The following is a 20,871-nucleotide window of genomic DNA, read 5'->3' as shown; positions in this document are numbered from 1 at the left end:
CAGGCACCCCTGCAGAGCTCTTCCGATCTACAGTTAAATTACCGTTTCAGAAAGGATCACAGCCTCAGACTGCTGCAGGGAGCTGTCAGCGGGCTTGAATTCCTTATCAAATATCTCTTGGTGTTTGCTGTTCCTTTTCTCCTTCTTCTTGTCCTTCTTCTCTTTATCTGGATCGTCCTTGTCTAGCTTGTCCTGGGACCTGGAGTGCATCTTCTTCGGCAGCAGAGGCTCTAGCGCAAATCTGAAAGAAATCGGTATCTAAAGCAATGTCTTAGCAGGGCAGCTACTGCTCTTTCCCCAGGCAGAGATATGTAAAGTCAGGCACCATGCACCAGGCTATCTGGTAACCACAGACTTCTACAAGGAAAGGAATGGTTCAAAGAGAGGGGCAACAGGGGTCTTTGGATGTATTGTGACCCATCAGGAATGATGTCTGAATCCTAACAAAGCACCAGGCTAGAGAGGTGGCTCCTTTGGTTAAGTGCTTGCTACACAAGCACAAGGACCTGAGCCTGCTCCTTAGAACTGACATGAAAAAGCCAAATGTGGCAGTGTGTGCTTGCTTCTTCTAGGTGTGCTGGCCATCTGGCTTAGCTAAATTAGTGAGCTAAAGGCCAGTAAGAGACCTTATCTTAAAAACCACCAAGGTACTAGAGCCATAGCAGTAGTACTTGATCAGGTCCTTCAGCCTTCATGTGTACATACTGCCCTTGGACATGAGCACACACTCAAGATGCATGCAGGAACACACAAACTGCCCTCCCACGAATGCACATATGATATCTGCTGGAGGAGATAAATACCACAGAGTGCAAGAACTGTGTTACACACATGTGGCCTCTCCCAGTCTAACAGAGCTGTGGGATGGGATTCATTGGTGAGCTGTACATGCAATTTAAATTGTAGTGGTGTTGAATCTGAGCATAGATTACCAATGGCCATTAACATCACCAAGAGAGAAAGTCAGCTGTGATGTGCCCCTGATGGGAAGGACCTATTGTCACCTATAAGGTTAGCTGGACCCAAATCAAACCTGAATTACACCAGACCTCTAGATTCAACTCCCAATTCGCTGATAATAGGGAGGACAGACACACATCAGACAGCATCTATACTGCAGGGCACAAAATCAATACGATCCACTCAGTGCAGATACAGAAAGGTAAGCAATTTGGATTTTTCAACAAATTACAAAGACAATGACAGTTTTTAAAAAGTGGATTGTGAGACTTAAGGAGATAATTCCAACCAAGAGTATGGTGAGGGCTTCATTCAGTTTAGCTTCAAACAAACATTAAAAAATGTGTAGTAGGGCCAGGGAAAAGATGTGGTGTGTACAGTTCTTGCACAGCTGTGAGGACCTGAGCTCAAAACTACAGCACCCACGTGGGGATGGCTGTGATGCTGCCCATTGTAATCCTAGCACTTCAACAGTGAGATGGGAGCAGAGGCAGGAGAATACCTAGAAGTGCAGGGGCAACTAGGCTGCTGCACATAGTGCTGAACAACAGAAAGAAACCCTATCTCAAACAAGGTGGAAGGTGAAGACGAGCAGGGGAGGTGCTCCTCTGGACTGCTACATGCCTGCAATGGCATGTGCATGCCTGTATGCATGCATGTAAACACACACACAGACACACAGACACACACATGCAAGATAAAAATAATAATAAAATAAAAGCACGCATATCAAATGAGAAATTGTTATGAATGTCATCATGATTAGGAATTCATGTCAATTATCTTACATGATGTTAAAGTATACAGCTACGTTTTCTAAAGGGGACTCCTCATCATTTAGAAACTCACATGGAGGATCAACAGGTAACAAAATACGACACTTAAAACTTGCTACAGAATAAAGATGAAGTCAGGACTAGGGGGAGATACAGGTGGAAACAAAAGGGGAAGGTAGTTTATAATGTGAAGGTTGGCTGCTGGGTAAGGCATCCTATAATAGTATTTAGTCCATACTCAACATGCCTGAAAAATTCCCAAAATAAAACTATTAAAAATGACAGGTGATATACACATCAACTCTTGTCTTTGATCATAAAGGCTTGGCAGTCTGAATGAGAAATATTTCCCACAGACTCATGTATTTAAACGCTTGGTCCCCAGTAGGAGGTGCTGTGTTTGCAGAGGTTATGGACTCTTTAGGAAGAAGTATGCCCCGGGGCAGGCTTTGGTGGTTCATAGCCTTGACTTACTTCCTATTCTCTTCTCTCTCTCTCTCTGCATCTCTGTGTTTCTCCCTCTACCCCTATCCCCGCCCTCTGCTTCCTGAGTGCAATGTGATGGCCTCCTGCTGTTGCTCTCCTGTCTTTCCTGCCTGGTGTCACACCTTCCTGTTCATGATGACCTCATTCCTTCCAGAACTGTGAGCTAGCCTCATCCTGCCTTCCTTGTTAATTTTTTGTCAGGGTATTTTATCACACTAAGACAAAAGTAACTAAAATAAAGGCATTCTGATCTATCCGTCCACCTGTCCACCTGTCCACCTGTCTGCCTATCTATCTATCTATCTATCTATCTATCTATCTATCTATCTATCTATCTATCTATCTATCATCTGAACTTGAGACAATTTAAATAGGCAAAAGGCAAATTTATGGTTGCCTTTGGAGCTTGGGAAGAGACCTCTGCAGTCTGTCTGGGAGAGCATTCGAGGAACTCAAGCGAGCCAGGTACAGTGCTTTGGCTTTGGAGGGACAAAGCACTGCAGTCAGGATGGACTCTATCCTGCATGTCACCTGTACCACTCGATAGTAAGCCTCACTTTGTCAGTATTAGTCAGACAGCAAAGCCTGGCAACCCAAGAATGAGCACAACCCTGGGCTCTAATAGAGACACTTTCCAGTTAAAGGTTGAACAAATGCCTCCTGGGTGAGCTGACTGTAATATACCACTCTATCTAAAACCTCTCCATCAATTTCCACCTAACCCCTGCGTTCTCGGGAATATAAAACCCTTTTCCTAACTAGCCTGGGGATTCTCTTGAAGGAAAAGCTGCATGAAATTTCTCTAGCTATCTTGTTCTAAGTGACAGGCACAGATGATTTAAACACCTCGAAATGTAGAATTTCCATATGAGGTTGGCCTAAATAACAGACACTGATAAAAATTACTGTTAAGGAAAGAACATGGCTAGATTTTGCAGTTCTCCATCAGGTGCATCAACTGCTGGCAAGAAAAGGCACTTAGAACTGAGCGGCCCCTGATATTCTCTGGTAGGCTGTGTCTGTATACAAGGACCAGGAGCCTTCAGGTTTGATAGTGACAAACTGTCAACAGAAAGGGCTAGGAGAAACACACCACTGTGCAAAACTAAACGCTCACAGGTTCTTCAATGATGTATAAACTGTATGTAAAATTTTCTTCTTTTTGCAGAAGAAGAAATTCTACATGGTTTGTCACGTAAAAACAACAGGAAAATACAAGTATCAAGGTGGTATTTACAACCATCTGAGTTAATGTTCAAACCACACTGAGGGCTCATGAATTAGCTTGTAAACTAGCAGGTTCATGCCCGCTTTCAGTTTTTATGCAGGGCTCTTTAAGATGACCTCACAGGACATTATACATGCTAGATTGGGTAAATTCAATGCCAGAAAGTACAGTGGCTGTTGCTGGGGTCTAAAGGAGTGGGGTACAAGGTTTAATGGTGTGAGGTTCAGTTTGTATAATGAAAGTTCTAGGAGAGTGTACAGCATGGTGACTGTATGTATACTTACATATTTAACAGTGTTTTTCTTTAATTTTAATCAGTATTTATCTGTTGTGTGCATGTACATGTGTGTGTGTGTAGAGGACAACTTGCTAGAATTAGTTCTCTTTTTGCACATATGGATCTCAGGGATCAGACTTGGCAGCAAGTACCTTTACCTGCTAAGACACCTTGCCTCCTCTTAAAGGTGGCTTTAATGATGCAACGAACTATAATTTAAAAATTGGGGAAAAAGAATGTGATTTCCATTCTGCAGGGTAGCCAAATAAAGTAGAAGAAAGAGAGTTTTTCTCACAAGTATTTAACTTAAACAGAATTTCTCTTTAAAGAGTAATAAATCTGGGATGGAGAGATGGCTCAGCAGTGAAGAGCATGCACTCTTCTTGCAGAGGACCTGGTGTATGTAGTGGGTCATTTTTTTGGAGGGGGGGTGTCAATTCAATTCTAGCACTCACGTGGTGCATTAGCCACCTGCAAGTCCAGTTCTAGGGGATCTGCTGGCCTGTCTGGGTACCAGGCATGCATGTGGTGGATCTATCTATCTATCTATCTACACACACACACACACACACACACACACGTATATATGTATGTATGTATATATGAATGTATGTATGTATATATATATATATATTATATGTATATATGTAGGTTAACACTTGTATATATATAAAATAAAAATAAATATTTTTAAAAAGTAACAATAAACAATTTAAAAGAAATAAACAATTTTGTGCTGTCTTTCTCTTACACACACACACACACACACACACACACACACACGAGTTATCCAGTGATATAAGCCTGGCTCTGGCAGTTGGCATGGTTGGGATCACAGAAGAGTTGAGAAGCATTGAGAATTAAATGCTCGCTAGAGTTTTAAGGTTTGGCAGACACCTTTCTGGCAATGCTACTTAGAGCAAGGTCACAGTAACCACATAGTCAGGTACTACCATGTCTTGGAGACTCTCAGTTTTCAAAAGAGCACGACCAGGATTGCTGCGTATGGATGGCACCCTATGGGGTGTCCAGCCGTCCCTACCAGGATTCCCGGCTGCTGAACCCACTCACCCATCAGAGCCTGGCCTGGAAGGAGTGCTGTCAGAGGAGAAAGAAGAGACGGAAGCCACTGACAGGGGCCGGGAGGATGATGGCATGGTGAAAGACCGTACCATGGAACGTGGACGGCTGCCTCTCCTGTCATCCAAGCCTGAGGGCTGAGAAAAGAAGAAGACAACATGTTAAGGTCCAGGCCACTGTGGTCAGATCTCTGTGCTGAAGGACCATATGGGACCACACTTCATAAACTATTTCTTTTCTTGTTCTGAGCTGAGGGGAAAAACAATGAAGACAGTTTCCACATCTTTTGAGACCTGAATTAACGGATAAGAATTCCAGAAAGAACCTCCTTGGCCTTTTTATTTTAAATATAAATTTCCTCTCCTAGACAAATCAACCTGTCCTTCAGTGGGGTTACTCACAGGAAGTTTAAAGCACAGTGCATCTAGAATGTGACTAAAAATGTGTAAGATCTTTGTATGACCTTTGTCCAGCTGCCCAGTAATACCTGAGTCAGATGCCCAGACTTACAGAGCTGTTTGGCTCAAAGCTCTCACTACAGAGGCTGCCTCCTCACAGTAGAGTCGGGTCTTCTTGGCTGAGCAAGGGTGATGGAAGAAAGGCCTGGGCCAGGCTGTGGGTCTCTCCTTTTCACACATTGTAAGAACATAGTCACTAGAGGGAATTTTCCAATCTCTCCCTGACAACTTGCTGTACATTACCAACCAACAAACAAACAAGCAAGCAAACAAAACACCCAACGTGCATTGGATACAGCATGTATCTACATCTAATTAGCTAGGAAACACCAGAGTACCTGAGCCTGAAGCCAGATGTTGGCACATCTGGACCACAGCTGCTTCACAAACGCTTTCTTTGGGCTGGCAGAAATCCCATGTCTGAATGTCACTCCTGTGTTGTATCAGGCTCCCCACAGCACCCTAGGATGCTGTTGGCATGTTATACAGCTAATCACCTACAGGACAGCTGGTTTGTGCTACAGTCACAGCCCTTGGAGGTAGCAAGGTGCTGATTAAATATGATGCAGAAAGGAATGGGGCTGTCTGCTAATAAAACTTTATTTACAAAATAGGCAAGTGAGCCCTGGTGCGGTGCAGGCCACTGGCTCAAGATAATCAGCGTCTGGGGTTTGCCAGCACAAAGTCTTGAACTTAGTGCCAGAGGGCACTTCCATGGATGTTGACTATGATTAATCAGCCATGAGGAGGAAGTTATAAGGTGTAGGGTGACTAGTAGATTCTCCCCATGTGCTAAATGTTTTCTACAGGACACCTGGAGAGTTGGTATTTACACCAATCACTCTGCACTCTTCCCATCCCTTCTGAAGTGCTGCTGGGTATGCAGAATGGTAGCTTGAACGGTAAAGGTTTCCCTCTGCCTTGGGCTAATCCCAGGGATGTAGGTAGCTATTTGTCCTCGTCATTTCCATTGATTCAGGGTAGAGTTCTGCCTAGGTCCATTCTGACTTGCTCCTCACCACCCAAGCCCCATCCTACCCACCCGAGATGCCAGTTACTCTCTGGTATCTTTGAGGCCAATGGGCCCTCAGCCTTTAACTCACTTTATGCTTTAAGTGAGACCTGGTCATATCTTTGGCCTTCTCAGATGCACACTGTCTTTGGCCATTCTTCTACAGGACTAGAGGTGGAGAATCAGTTGTTGAAGGTGCTTACATTTCTAAACAACCTCTAGCTGGGGAGAGACTGTCTTTCTGACTTTACTGCAAGCGTTTCAAGCTTGACTTTATCATTATCCATTGGGCATACTGGTTGGGAAAGAAAGGGAGGCAAGAAAACGTCGGGCTCTGCTGACTTCTGTAACTTGGGGGAATGCTGCCTTGTGTCTCACCACCACCTGGGCAGGGGAAGGAGAAGCCAAGGAGACAATGCCAAGCCAAGAGCTGGGAAGAAACTTGACCTATATGGTATGTGAGTGGGGTTGCCCTGGAACTCTGAGGCCTATTCCTGAGAATATCCAGTTTGTGGGCTGCTATATCTGTGATGCAGTGATCTTCCATGTACAGAAGGAGACCACTGAGGGTCATAGAGTACAAAGGTCAGACCAAGTCACCTTCAAGAGGACCATCCACCTGCTGTCAACCAGCAAGGGCTGGCACATAACCAATGTGTACATGCACTGGGATGTACAAGAGAAGGAGGAGGTCATGGGAAGGATCCTTGAAACAGGAGACAGGAGCCCTATTGGAGATTTGTATTTACAGGGACTCACAGAGGAGAGCTGTGGGTTCTTCTGGACCATTAGTCTAATTTCTTTATTGAGTAGAGGCTGAGAAATTTAGAACTAAGAGGACTTTCACTTGTTTCATCTGAACCAACTAAAATCTCATGCAAGACGAAAAGGTAGATCAAGGCCACACAAACAGGAGTGTCTTGCTGTCTGCCTGTTCCAGCCATAGGGCCAAACAGGTTAGGAGTAGAGTGTTAGAACAGGCTAGATTTTTGTCTCGTGCATCAACTGTGTGATCATATGTAAATCAAGGAATCACGATGAGCTTCTTTAAAGACATGCAGAGAGCTGTCTCCCCATTGTGGGTCCTTTGTAAAGATTAACAATGACTGCATATGAGGGCTATAAGGCTTGGTACAAGGTTAGTAGCAGCTTCCTTTGTCCTTCTCTTGTTGCCTTGGTATCTGGATGGAAAATTTATTTTGGTCTTCATAGGTAAAATGACTCTCGGGCCTTGCCCTGTAGCACCGAATTTTGCATCTTTTCTTTCTGGCTGAAGTATGTTTTTCAATCATAACCATGAATGTTGACTACACAATGAATCATGGTCAGGTGACTGGATTGAGGTGAGTTCATGAGGAAGGGAGAGAGTTAAGTGTATTTTAGTCTTTACCTGTGGACTGGAGACTCAGGCATTATGCTGCCCTGAAGGCAGCCATGTTTGAAGCCATGAGAACCAGTGCAGGAGCAGGGGCCTGGTCTGACTCTCCCTCCAGGTAAAGAGGCCCAGCACTGGGCTGGAGGTGCCAACAAAGCCAGTAGGGGATTTAGATGACTGGATGTTGCAGCTGATGGGTGTAGCACTGAAGTACTGGGCTGTGGGGTAGAGGAGACTCCCCAAGGGTGTAGGGGCCACCTGGAGAGAGAGGCTTGGAGTTCCAACCAGCACATGGTCTGAATGGTGGTTTGGTTCAGGTGAGGAGAGGGGTGGAGAAAAGAGCAGAGCCGAGCTAGGCCCTCTGGCCCCTCATCCGACTTTAGGAAGAGGACAGGAGGGCCAGGAAACAGATAAAAAGGTTTCATGTATATGGAGGAGCCTTCACATGCTGTGGGAAACAAAGGCAGAGGCCAGTGCTTGGCATTTCTTTTCTGGAGGTCTCTGGGAATCAGGAAGCGGTGTCTCCTTGGATCTCCAGAATCGAGAATATAGATGGCACAGAGGAGCCAGCGGGAGAGGCCCTTGTATTACACAGTCAGCGGGTGTCTAGTGCTTGCCTTACTGGAGCTTAGGCTGGCTTAGAAACATTGAAAAAAATGGTTTATGTCCTTTCTGTGGGTTTTTTTATATTAAATATGATTTTAAAGCCTATCCTTTTGGAAGGAGCATGATGTGATATCGCTTCTCAAAGTATTCTGATATGCTTGTAGGTTTCCAAAGTAGGTAAGGCAAGACAGGTGCCTTCCAGCCTGCCTTTATGACCACATCCCTCACAGAATGACAAGCTGCAGCCTGAGCCACTGCTTACGGCTGCAGAGCCTCGTTCTGGGCCCCAGGATGACGTAGGACTCATAAAGGTTGCTCCCTGTATCCTAGTAGCCATGGGGATAAACGCTCCCTGAATTCTGTCTCCAGATCATGCTCTGAAAGCCCCGCTGGGTGGGATGTCCCGTTGCCCCCACCAAGAGAAGCATGATGTATGAGAAGGTGATATGGAAAGTGCTTGCCTTTAGCCAATGATGGGTGCCAAGATACAAGGGAAACATGTCTGAAAAGACATCCTTCATCTGTACACATCCCCCATGTCCCCCCATCCAACCCAACCCACCACCTTCCTGCCCCCACTTTCCATTTTGACCTACACCCTATAGCATGGTTTCTCAGTGGTATTTCATAGCAGAGGAGGGATGTAAAAACTAACAGGCAAGATCAATAGGTTTCTTTAATTGTGGAAGAGTCAGTGAAGGATTGATAGAATAGGAAGCATTGAACTAAATTAAAAACTTGGAGGCTGCACAAGCACTTCATTCTTAGAGCAGCATGGGACTTGGAAAGAGCTGCCTTCTGACACATACACACACACACACACATAAACCTTTTGCCACTCAGCCCTGATGCTGACAAGCTGCAGGCTCCAAGCTATCAATAGCACTGCTCAAGGATTCTGTCTTGCAGAAGGGTTCTCCAAAACAGCAGGGGAGGCACCTTGTATCCTAGCTGTTTACCTGCAGGGGCTCCCACTGGGCTGTCAGTCTCAGGTTCTTATCTGCTGGGTTTACGACCAGAGTCCAGGCTCATGTCCTGCTGAGTCTGTGACAAAGCACTGACCAATGGGATTAGAGACACTGGCTCCGCCATGAGCTTGCTCAGTGGGGGTTTGCCTATAAGAGTACATCTGTAGCTCTCTTTGCATTGCTGAGAATCAAAGATGCTCATCTGTCACGCTTCTGACCCCAGCCCCAATCCGGGAAATTTTTAGGAACACATCACCAGAGCCATTCTGCCCCATGTTGTGAGCATAGCCTACTGCCCCTGAGTGGTGCGCCTGGCTCTTGAAGGCCGCTTGCCTTTCCAACTCGCCTTTGGTGCTCTTCTGTTAAGTGTATGCCTTTGTCTGCACTGGCCTCTGGCCTGCCACTCAAAACCCTGCTTACCTCCCAGCCTGGATCACTTCTACCATTTCTACCTCCTTCAGTGGCTAAGCTTTTATTTAGCAACAGTTTAGATCATCAGTAACCCATCTGCCCATCTCTTCTCCCTTCCGGGCCATGGTGTGTGTGTGTTCTGATGGGTGAACATGTATGCTGTCTACCTTCTATTATGAGACAGGATCTCTCACCTTGCCTAGATCTCTCCAAGCAGGCAGTACTGGCTGGCCAGTGAATTACAGGGATCTGCATATCTCTGCCTACCAAGCACTGGTATTACATGTGTGTGCCATCATGCTTGGTTTTGTTTTATTTTTACATGACATTAGGGGGATTGAACTTTGGTCCTCATGCTCTCAATAAAGCCATCATCTCCCTGAGCCTACTGGTCATGTTCTTAGGTTCCAGCATTGAGCTAGGCATTGAGTCCATCTCTAGGATACCATGAGTGCTACTGCTTGAGCGTTGCACAGCTCTCTGTGTATGGCATGTCTCAGGACATGAGCTCTGTAACCTAACCGAGTCCTAAGGGCCTCTGTGAAATTTCTCCACGACCCTGAGTACTAGGAGTTAGCCAGGCTCCCTGGTAGGTTGACAGACAGGGAGAAGGGCCATGGCCAGGTAATAAAGGTGGTAAACTTCCAACACTGGCTTAGTGCTCATCCACATGACCAGAGACAAAAGCCTGGTACTTTCAAACAAAGGACTTGCTGGCTTTCTCTACCACCATCAGCAGCACCCTCACCCTCACCCTCCACCCCAACATCCCGTCCCCCATAGACTGACTCAACAAGTTCAAGGCCTGATCAGGACACAACAACTGTGAACAAAACAGCCTTCCTGTACTTTCTCCAAATTGACCAACCCGATTTTAGAGACAGAAGACTCTTCAGAGACCTAAAAATCTCCTGCTCTTGAGAAGAAACTAGGTTTCTAGGTTCGAGTTCCCTGTCTGCTTCCCAGAGAGTCCTTCTCTCTGTGTGTCTGGTGCATATGTGGTTCTTCACCCACCTAAGGGCCTTTCTTCGTCTGCTGATTCTGTTGGGCCTGTTCGTGGTGTTCCAAGTTTTCTCCACTGCTACCTGTCAAACTCTAGATCTTCCCTTGCTTCCTTTGAATTCTTTAACTCTCCCTATCGAGACCTCCAGACTGCATCAACCTACACAGCACACTACTCAGAGAAGATGAAATTAACAAACCTCTTAAAGTGAGCTTGGTAAGGAGGCCTCAGCCCCTCCACTCCAAACGGACGCTCTTCTGTGGACCCACCCACTTACCATGGTCCTGACGCCATACTGCTTTTCCACTTTTTCCTTCAGTTGCTTGAAGCAGGCTTCCATGCGCTCGTGGAATGGCCTCAGCGCCTCTGTGACTTTGTCTCCATGAATCCTGATCCCTTCAGCCAAAAACGGAATCTGAAAAACACGGGGTGATGTTCCTGATTTGGGAGGGGAACAGGTCTAGACGGAGCAGTACACAGCAGGAGGTGGCAACAGCAAGCTGGTTGCACCTGCTTTTGTTCCCAAATCAGAGTGACTGATTAAACTCATCAGCACACAGGCCACCCTCAGCCCCCAGAGATGGAAATGTTTAAACAAGAATTTCTTGGGATTTGGGGGGATCATTTCCAAGGTGGAACACCCCATGAGTAATGCATTCTGTTACTTGGGGGGGGGTGCGAGGTGTCTTGTTACTCAATCAGTCCCAGAACAGACTCAACACCAGTGTTTTCTCAATGGATTTTGGGGGACAGTTTTGCTTTGAATATGTTCACATACATCTTGTGCTGGTAGCAAAAGGTCATGCCATGGCTCATTTGTCGGCCGAGGATACACTGTATTTATAGGCAATTGAGTAGCCTACCCCAAACATAACAGTCCAGTTACAGGCCATCCATAGTCCTGATGGATATTCTTATGTGGAAAGGAAAACTATATTTATTCTCCCTTAAAACCAAAAATAATCACTTCTCTGACGACACTACTGTCACAAGATATCCATGCCAACACTTCACTTCCAACAGTAGAAGCGCTGCTGACCTTTAAAACCTGTCACATGAGACATTTTCATTTTCTCAGTGGCAGAGAACCCTGGAGCAACTGTGGCTAGGGACTGGCCGTGAGAAGAGGCTCCATTCTGTCCCTGGCCTCTGCTTCTCCCCTAGGACCGGGACTGGAAGTTAGTCAGTCTTCAATGCAATCAAGCTAAGAGGCTTCCTCTTAATAATTTATAATTAAATAAAAATACTGATTAAAAACATATTTTCCTAATAGGATAGAATACCAATCTGAACCAGCATATTTATTAGGGAGAGGAATAATAAGTATACAATTGAATTTCATGTGAACAAACTCAAGGAATCTTAGCAAGATGAATCCACTCATGAGCTGTATCTGCTTCCATTTATAGCACACAGCTGCTTCTTCTCTTGTACTCCAGGAAAGGAGGGGCACACAAACACCCCCATATTCAAAGTACCCAGCCTACTCAGGAGGCAGGGACACAAAAGTTAGTTATGCTGACAGTTGGGCCAAAACACAAGGCACACGTCATTTGTTATCCATTTCTGTCTGGTTATCACACAAGACCTGTGTGCAGGTGAGCTTCTTCAAAACAGACAAGGTCTTTTCTTAACCCACATGAATTCCTTATGCAGATGGCAGCTTTCCCAGGGCTTGCTACCATGCACTCAGGACTGGCCTAAGAAATGTTCATTGCTAGTCTTTTGCTTCCTGAGTTCTGACTGGAGGTAGGGGAGTTTGAAGGGGTGGTGGTGGTGACAAGGACCTGCTGGGACATCTTTGGGTGGCATGGCAAATGTGTTGTCTGTGGAAAAGGGGAGGCAAACATGTGTGGGAAGGCTGTCTCTAGGTGACACCGCAGTCATTCTTGATGCTAAGAGCTGTTCTGATTTAGAATAACTTGTTTCAAATGTGCAAAACTTGATCCAATCACCCCGGGGGTTTGTGGTGGTGGTGGTGGTGAGGGTTGGGGTGATAAAGTTATTCTTTGTACCAAAGAGGCGACTTGGTGGATGAGAATGAAAGCCGAGGTCCTTGTTTGCATGGGGACTGCTGGAACCTGGGCTTTGGCAGGTGAGTAGCACAAGGTGAGAGAACTTGCCATTCACTCTCAGTCGTCCCTGACACTGAGCAGACAGAGCCTTCTCAGAGAATAGGATTTAGCCTCTGCTATTTGGATCTGAGCTGTGGCTGTGGTTCTAAATGGAGGGAAATCAAATGCTATTTGTGGAGCTCAGTCCAATGTATGAGATGCTTAATATACAAAGAAAGACCATAGACCTGGGGTCTTTGGAGGCCTTTTTATTCCCTATGTTCAAAATATCTTTGGCAGGCAGATTCCTTGCCCCATTCGGGATTGCCACAATTGCCACAGGACTCGGAAACTGTGCCCCACAGCTTGAGTCACTATGGGTACATTTCGGAACCTGTTATTTCTAAAGCGCCCCAGACTCTGGAAGAAAGGGGAGGCTTTCCCGGCCACACCTCCAGTTGTTCTAAGTGAACCTTCAGCATTGTGCTATGTGGGCCCTGCACAGGTCCAAGCCTTGCCAGCAGCAGGGAACATCTGACAGCTTTGTTCATTGCTCGGAGGGCACCAGCCCCTGCAGATAGGACAGTGCCTGTTGTCAGCTGGGGATGATGAGGTTGCTCGCTCATCTCTGTACATTTCAAAGAAAATAAGTATGGCACATAGCAGTTTAATAGGAGAAGGCATGGGCTCATCTTTGGACACTCTGCAGGTGTGTTTAAGGAAAGATAGAGCTGAGCCTTTGAGGAAGTAGCTCTGACTGGGTATCAAAGTCTGCAGGCTCCAGGCAGCCTGCATCATGACCAGTCTCCCAGCTGTTGAGGGCCAGGCCATCACTGTTCAGAATCATGAAGAGGAGCTAAAGAGCAGGCCAGGGCCCGACAGCCAATCTCACAGGAACTCTAGGTATGGGAGACATGCTTGTCTACGGCCACATACCTGTGATGTAACTCAGCCAGCAAGTTCTGGGACTCCTCCCGGGAGAAACCCTAGAGAGAATTTCTGGAAAAACCCAAACTGAATAAAGGAAGGAGCAAAACGAGAACAAGGCTAACTGTAAAGCTCTCATTTTTTTTAATGAACATACAACTCAATTACTGATACGAAGCTATCAAAATGCTTGCAAATGAGAGCAAAATCACAGGTAATGCTCTGAATATGTATTTCTTTCCCTTTGCTCTTTGATTTAATGAAGTTGCTAGAAAACAGACTTTCTTTCAACTTTCCCATGAGCTGTTTTAAAATTCATCTTTTAATATAGATATTAGGGGCGATGACATGGTGCTGGCATAAAGTCTCTCTCTGGGGAACAAATTATTTTCCTCTGTATGACTTGAAACTCGTAGAATCCAATTTGCTGTAAAAGCTTACAGGGGGGAAAAAAAATCAATAGAACTTCTACAGACCAAACTAGTTTCTGTGTTATAGCATCCTGGGGGATTTTGAGTTCTGTGCCCCCTTCATTTCTAGGGACGAAGATGGAACCATCCAAATCATCATCATCTTCATCACCATCATCACTATCATCATCATCTTCTTCATCTTCTTCTTCTTTTAAAATAAAAGTCACAGGGAGACTGGGGATATGACTTACATTCTGTGTGAAGAAACTATATTGGCCAATAGTGTCTCTCCCTTTTTGTTCAGAGGGATCTTATGTCACAAAACAATTGCAGGGCAATCATATTTCAAGAGATTTGTGACAAAAATCAGAATATCTTTTCGTCATGTAAGTCTCTTAAAATGTAAATATACTGAAGCTGCACATGCATGACAATGACCATGATAGAAAAAAAGAGAACATGAATAACAACAAGTCTTGGTGAAGACTCAGACACTGGAACCTTGGATTCCAGTTGTTTGGTGTTTAAGATGATTCAGTACTGGAGATAAATTTGGGAATGGCTGAAAACCTCAGACCTAGAATTTTATACAATACAGAAGATCCAGCCTTCAGTATATGCAGAGTCCAGGAAGCAAGGGGATCGATCACAAGTATCTGGGAACTTGTGTTCATTTCATTGTTAGTTAGAGCAGTCTCCAGGTAGACACAACCCAAATCCTCACAGATAGATGCATGGATAAACTGTGGCATACATAGGCACACAGCAGATTATTATTTGGCCTCACAAAAAGCTAATCTAACAAAAGCTACAACATGGATGAACCTTGAAGTCATTATGTTGAGTGAAATAAGACACACCAAAGAATGAATCATATACAGTTCTACTCAAGAGAGTTTCTTAGAGTCCTCAGGTTAGGTAGACCGAGAGCAGACGGGCAGATGCTGGAAGCTAAGGGAAGACTCAAGGGGCACAACTAGAACTGGGGTGCGTGTGTGTATGTGTGTGTGTGTGTGTGTGTGTGTGCGCGTGTGTGCCAGAGCTGTGACAATATAGTCATCTAGATACAAATGAAGAAGAAGAAGTAGTAGTAGTCGTCCAACTGGGCTATAAGCCATAACTCAGGCCCACACTCTAAGTGGTCTCACTGGTCAATGTGCTGATGACAGCAACGTCCCAAGTATGAGACTCCTTTAGGAGTTAGTACAGAATGATGGAAAGGTCTCATAGCAGAAGCATCTCTGCTGAGTCTGGATGTCCTTAGGCTCACTCAAGAGTCTAGGGTCAGGTTTAGCCATGCATGCAGCCTGGGCACCTGCCCAACTCTCACACAACTTAGCTAGCTTTTTACCTCCTATAGATTGGGCACATTCCTAAGTCAAGCACAGAGTGGCCCACTCCCTACCTTCTGCAGTCTGGCTAGTGGGTTATACCTCATGAATATCATGATGCCAGCACATCCTTCCTGCCTGTGTATGGAAACCTCTAGTTGCTCCAGTGGTAGAACAACTGTAGATGGTGTAAGTATAGACCATCCAGATCAGGGGTTCTGGGGAGCACAGACACCAGAGGAATACAAGGGGCCCTCTGTAGCTCCCTACTCTTGAAGCAGATAGGCAAGAAGGGCTTAGCCTAGAAGCAAGAATGGAAGGAATCTAATGTTCAGAACCACAGCTGGGCAAACACAAACAAGGACACTCATCCTCTGGAACTGCCTCCTCACAGCAGAAGGGGTGGCAGGCTGCAGCTCCCTACGGATCTCTGTCTCTCTGTCTTCTTTCTCTCTCTTCTCTCTTCTCTCTCTCTTCTCTCTTCTCTCTCTCTTCTTCTCTCTTCTCTCTCTCTCTCTCTCTCTCTCTCTCTCTCTCTCTCTCTCTCTCTCTCTCTCTCCCCCTCCCCCCCAGAGGCTAAGGCATGAGCTTTTGCAGCCCTGGGTCCACCTCAATATCTGATATTCTTCTATGAATTCCAGCCAAAGGTTTCCCAACAGATCTTGTTCATTTGCAATCCAGAATTTTGTGGGTGTTTGAGTGACTTTATCCTTGTGAGTGTGTTGACCCAGAAGGCGCTTCACTGGTAGGAATGTATGTGGACAGGCCCAGGATACTCATCTTCCTTTCCCAGACATACAAACCTGCCAGGCTATCAGGTCCTTGAGCTTCTCAATCTGCCCATGGGCCTCAGGATGCTCCTGCAAGTATCTGTCTGTGAAGAAAGCCTGTGGAGACAGGGAGCGCCTTTTAGCACATGTGACTGCCTATCACGGCACTGTGTATAGGAGCCGTGGGAAGAGAAACACACACAACCCAGCCCCACAGCCCTCTTAGGGTACTCCTTGCAGGCCCATAGATGGACCCTCCCCAGAGCTTAAGGTACGTGGAGCACACAGATAGCTAGGAGTCCAGAAAGGCCACGTTGGACCTAGATTGCTTAGTAGCAGTGGCTATGACCCTCTCAGCTGTACCAATGCCTGGAAGTTCACCTCTGTAGCTGATATTCTTCTGTTCTATTGATTCTAGCCAGACAAAGATGTGTCTGGATGACAGAAACATTGGGAAGGGACTAACTTTTCTTGCACAATCATTGGCAGCTCACCAGGAGAGCCCTTTTGGTCTCAGGTTTAGATCTGTGTCAACAAGCTTCTTTTGTATAGGGCCAACAGACACATGATTTTGGTCTTGTGGACCACACAGGCCTAGTGGCTCAAAATATCATTGCTACATTAGGAAAACTGTCCTGGACAAGACATAAATAAATGCACACAGCCCCAGCATTTACAAAAATAGGCAGTGGACTATGGTGAGCAAAACAGGCTTAGCCTGTACCACATGATCTTTAATTTCTACCCATTCCCACTATGCTACTATTAAGGGATGCCAGTGACCCTCCACCGCACCTATGCTATCTCTCTAGGGTAAACATCTGAACTCTTGCTTATCTCCAGAATGGAATATTTAGATCTTTGATAGCCCCAGAGTTCTGGAAAGTGAGGGTGACTCTCCACAATAACTTCTGGGTCCCAGGAATGGACTTTGTGAATGGTTAGGCTATCCCAGGTGTGTCACGTGCCTTCTCATAATTGGCAAAACCACCCATGACAGCAGGATCCACAATGCCATTCAGGAGCATGGACAGGGGGTTGATAGGCAGGCCCGGGTCATCCAGGTGCTGCTGGACCATGCTGCTGATCTTGTCATTGGTCAGCTGCATCGTCTCGATGGCATTCTCCAGTGGGCTGATCTCTACCTGCAAGGAAAAGAAGACGGTGGGCATCACCCAGCTACTGTAGTGTGCTCAGGTGAGGAAGCCTCCCTGGCCTCCTGTATACTTTCCGTCTAACACATGGTTTCTGGAAAAACTACAGGTATTTGGGGTTATGAAAATTTAGTCATTTTGTGCATGTTAATGCAGTGTTGGGGGCTTTCCTCCAGATCTTAGCCTGTCCACCCTAAACATTCTCATGGACTAAGGGCACGATTACTTTCTATCTACCTTGGTTGCTTTGGGACATAGAATGGAGGTCTCAGATCCTGAGGACTCTGGGAGTAAAGGATTGGGGGGCTCCATTTCAGCTGCAGTGGGATGGAGAAGTCTGGTGGAGTGGTGACACGTGTTCATAGAAGGACCCAGAGTTCTCATTGGCAAAAAAAGATCGGTGGACATACAGAAGGGAAGAGCCAGTTTGGCAAGCTTAGCCAAGTGTTAAGCCAAATCACCAGGTGTTTCAGGGACTCACTGTTAATTGAATGGCAGAAGCCATCGCCTGATATGGGATCCAGCCCAGCAAAGGCACATGAACAAAAGCATATTTTAATTAGTTTTTTTTTCTTGAGACAGACTATCATGTAGCCCAGGCTGGCTTCAGATTCAACATACAGCTAAAGGTAACACTGGGGCTTGGGAGTCTCCTGTGTGCTAGGATTATAGGTGTGCACTGCCACACCCAGTTTGTGTTGGGTATAGAAGCCAACATGCACACAAGACAAGCATGTTTCCAAGTGGGCTACCACACCCTTATCCTTTCAGGGGATTGTCTTATGTGGACAACTGTCACAGATCTGCTGTTTCAGTCCTGGTGATAAGCCTATGGTGGAGCTCTGTGCTTCATTGGTAAAGTCTTCTTGTATCTCCCCACAAATGTGAGTTTCATGTAAATAAAAGTGTCCCCTGGTGTCAGAGATGGCTTAGTGGTTAAGAGAACAGGCTGCTCTTCCAGAAGGCTTGGGTTTGCTTCTGAGCATCCCTGTGGTGGCTCACAAACCATTTGTAACTCACAACTGGCAACGCCCTCTCTTTTGGCTCCAGCAGGCATTGCATATACAAAGGATATACATGACCGTAAAATACCCATTCATAAACCAAACCAAATGACAAAATAACCCCGTGATTAATACAATGGGAATTGTATCTTTAAAAATATGTCCCAGGAGGAATCCATTCTCACTTGAAATGAGTAAATTCTATTGGCTAAGTTATTAGTACACCAGAAGTGCCAGAACGAGGCTTGGTGCAAGGTCATGGAACAGCCCAGTTCTGGCTGAGATTGCTAATTTGTGAGAAGAAATGGGTTTCCTGTTAGCTAGCCCCGAGGGTGGCCACACAGCTTTGGAAAGAAGATGCAGGGGGGAGATAGGGAGATACCGATGCTCTGAGGTACACAGGGTGTAACAGGAACTGAAGGGCCTGTAGCATGTAACAGGCCGTACATAGCAATCACACGATTCTTGAGAACTAACGGGGGAGAGGTGTCAAATGCAATAGGCAAGGGAGATAGGAATCTCCTTCTAGGGTATATTCTTACCATGAAGACAGATTTGACTTCAAACCACCTTAAAATTCCTGGCAGTTTATAGGCCGTAGTGTAGATGGTTCTCTCGATCCACATATTCTGTAAGAGACCATGCAATACATGTCAGGAGGGTAGTGCCAGTAGGAAGGGACTCTGTTCCACTGCGTATCTGTATGACCCCATCATGTGGGTCCTCTAGCAGGACAAGGTTGTCCTGGGATCACAAAGGACAGGTGTGTGCTGAGGGGAACCTCAGGAGCCATGTTCTACTCGACAGCTATAGTACATTATCTAAGTACCCCATTTCTTACCTATCAAGCATGCCTGCTGTTTTGAGACAGGTCTCCATGTAGTCCCACTGGCCCAAACTTGGTAGTTAGCTGAGGAGGAACTTGGACTTGTGATCCTTAGTGCTAGGATTATAGGTGTGCACCACAATATCCACTCAGCTTGTGCAGTGCTGGGGCTCAGACCCAGCTCTTCCTGCATTCTAGGTAAGCATTCTACCATCAAGATGCAACCTCAACCCTACCAATATTCTAAATAAAAGCCATTTCCAAGTTGTAGTCTTTATAACGCTGCAGGAAATGCTTTCAAACCAATGAGACTAAGTCTGTCTGGCTCTTCAAAGGTTGGTCCCTCGGCTCTAGTGGACAGGCAAATAACCCTCCAGAGTGGCACATTTGCAGACCTATCTAGTCATGGGATGACAATTACCGAAAGCTGGCCTGGCTTTTAGACCATCTGAGATACCAGGCGAAGCAAGGAGACCACAGGAGCTTCGTGGTCACAGGCAGATCTTTGTCTCTTAGACCAGGTTCTTATATTTGTGTTCCTGGGGACTTACCAGAGAAAAGGTAACTGCCAGCTCTACGGCCATACCCTTGTGAATATCCTATACTGATGCCTAGTTCCTTATTCAGGCCCCCACCTTGGCTGGATCCTCCTGAAGTTTCACCCCCTGCCAGGCTATAGATGCTGAGCACAGCTCTCGGCTTCCTGGGGAAGTCTTTCTAGCCTTGCCCTTGGGGTGAGAAATCCTACAGAAGGGGCCAGGATCAAGCTCCTCACTACAGAAAACCACTTTGCTCTTTTCTGGATGCCTGAATCTTTGTGAGGCTAAATCCTGTAGCTTCTGAATGACCCATCTATGTGTGAGGACCCAAATGGGGCCATCGGAGGATTTGGGGGCCATCTAGAAGCAGCACAAGCTCCGAGGCTTAGTATGTCAGGTGTCTTGGTTATTCTTAGCTCCGCTGCCAGCTCGCTGAGCACCCTTCAGCAATTCGCTTGGCCTCCTCGTGTCTATTCTTTACAGTGTAAGGATATACATACTGCAAGATGGAAGGCGGGTACTGGGGGAAAGTCAATAAATCCCTGGGTCCCTGACATTGCAGAAAGAGCGACATGACTTATTATTGTGAGAAAAATACTCAGAAAACTGTTCATCTACTCTTAGTGTGTCTGTTCCTAGGCTCTGACCCTAGTTAAAGACCAGCCATCAAAGGCCTGGGATGTTGGTACTGGCCAAGGAACACCACCTTTGTCTTGAAACAATGAGTCAACTCACTCCAAAGACCTGACATCACACAAGGACACCGGTCTCTGGGCCAGAGGGGATGTTACTAAGGTGACTCCCAGGAGGTGTTAAGGAAACTCAGGGTTTTGCCTCTCAAGATTTCTATGGAGGGAGGTGAAAGTCCTTCTACCTAAAGCAGGCTTGACAGCAGGCTTCAAACTATGCTTTGGGTCAGGTGTGGCTATTTATTCATCTTTGGCCTCCTATATCCCAAAGGCCTCTAGACAACAAATGAGGCCATGCTAGCAGGGCTGGTCTTTGATGTTACTTAGGGGCTAAAGTGTCCTCTGAACATGGGTCTGAGGAGAGATTCTGCAGGGAGGAGTTCCAGTAAGAGGTCTTAACATTTTAAACTATGGGTTGGTCTGACACCTTTTGAAGTGGGCTCCATTACATCAGTTCATTTGTACAACAGATTCTTTGAGTGTGTGTGTGTGTGTGTGTGTGTGTGTGTGTGTGTGTGTGTGTG

General features: G+C 46.0%; 1 protein-coding gene across 1 annotated transcript in view; it reads right to left on the bottom strand.

Moving 5' to 3' along the window:
- Dock1 (dedicator of cytokinesis 1) overlaps positions 1 to 20,871 on the bottom strand; it is a 497,315-nt gene that overhangs the window by 10,128 nt on the left and 466,316 nt on the right. Inside the window, exons 44-49 of the mRNA XM_021168435.2 lie at positions 18,836 to 18,922; positions 17,104 to 17,280; positions 16,169 to 16,252; positions 10,918 to 11,055; positions 4,799 to 4,944; positions 43 to 241 (exon numbers count right to left, since the gene is read on the bottom strand). Coding sequence (XP_021024094.1) covers positions 43 to 241; positions 4,799 to 4,944; positions 10,918 to 11,055; positions 16,169 to 16,252; positions 17,104 to 17,280; positions 18,836 to 18,922 — 831 coding nt within the window. The remainder of the gene's footprint in view (positions 1 to 42; positions 242 to 4,798; positions 4,945 to 10,917; positions 11,056 to 16,168; positions 16,253 to 17,103; positions 17,281 to 18,835; positions 18,923 to 20,871) is intronic.

The sequence above is a fragment of the Mus caroli genome, chromosome 7, assembly GCF_900094665.2.
Source record: "Mus caroli chromosome 7, CAROLI_EIJ_v1.1, whole genome shotgun sequence".
NCBI lineage: Eukaryota > Metazoa > Chordata > Mammalia > Rodentia > Muridae > Mus > Mus caroli.
The sequence above is the reverse complement of the archived record's forward strand: the minus strand, read 5'-3'. Positions and strand labels throughout refer to the sequence as shown.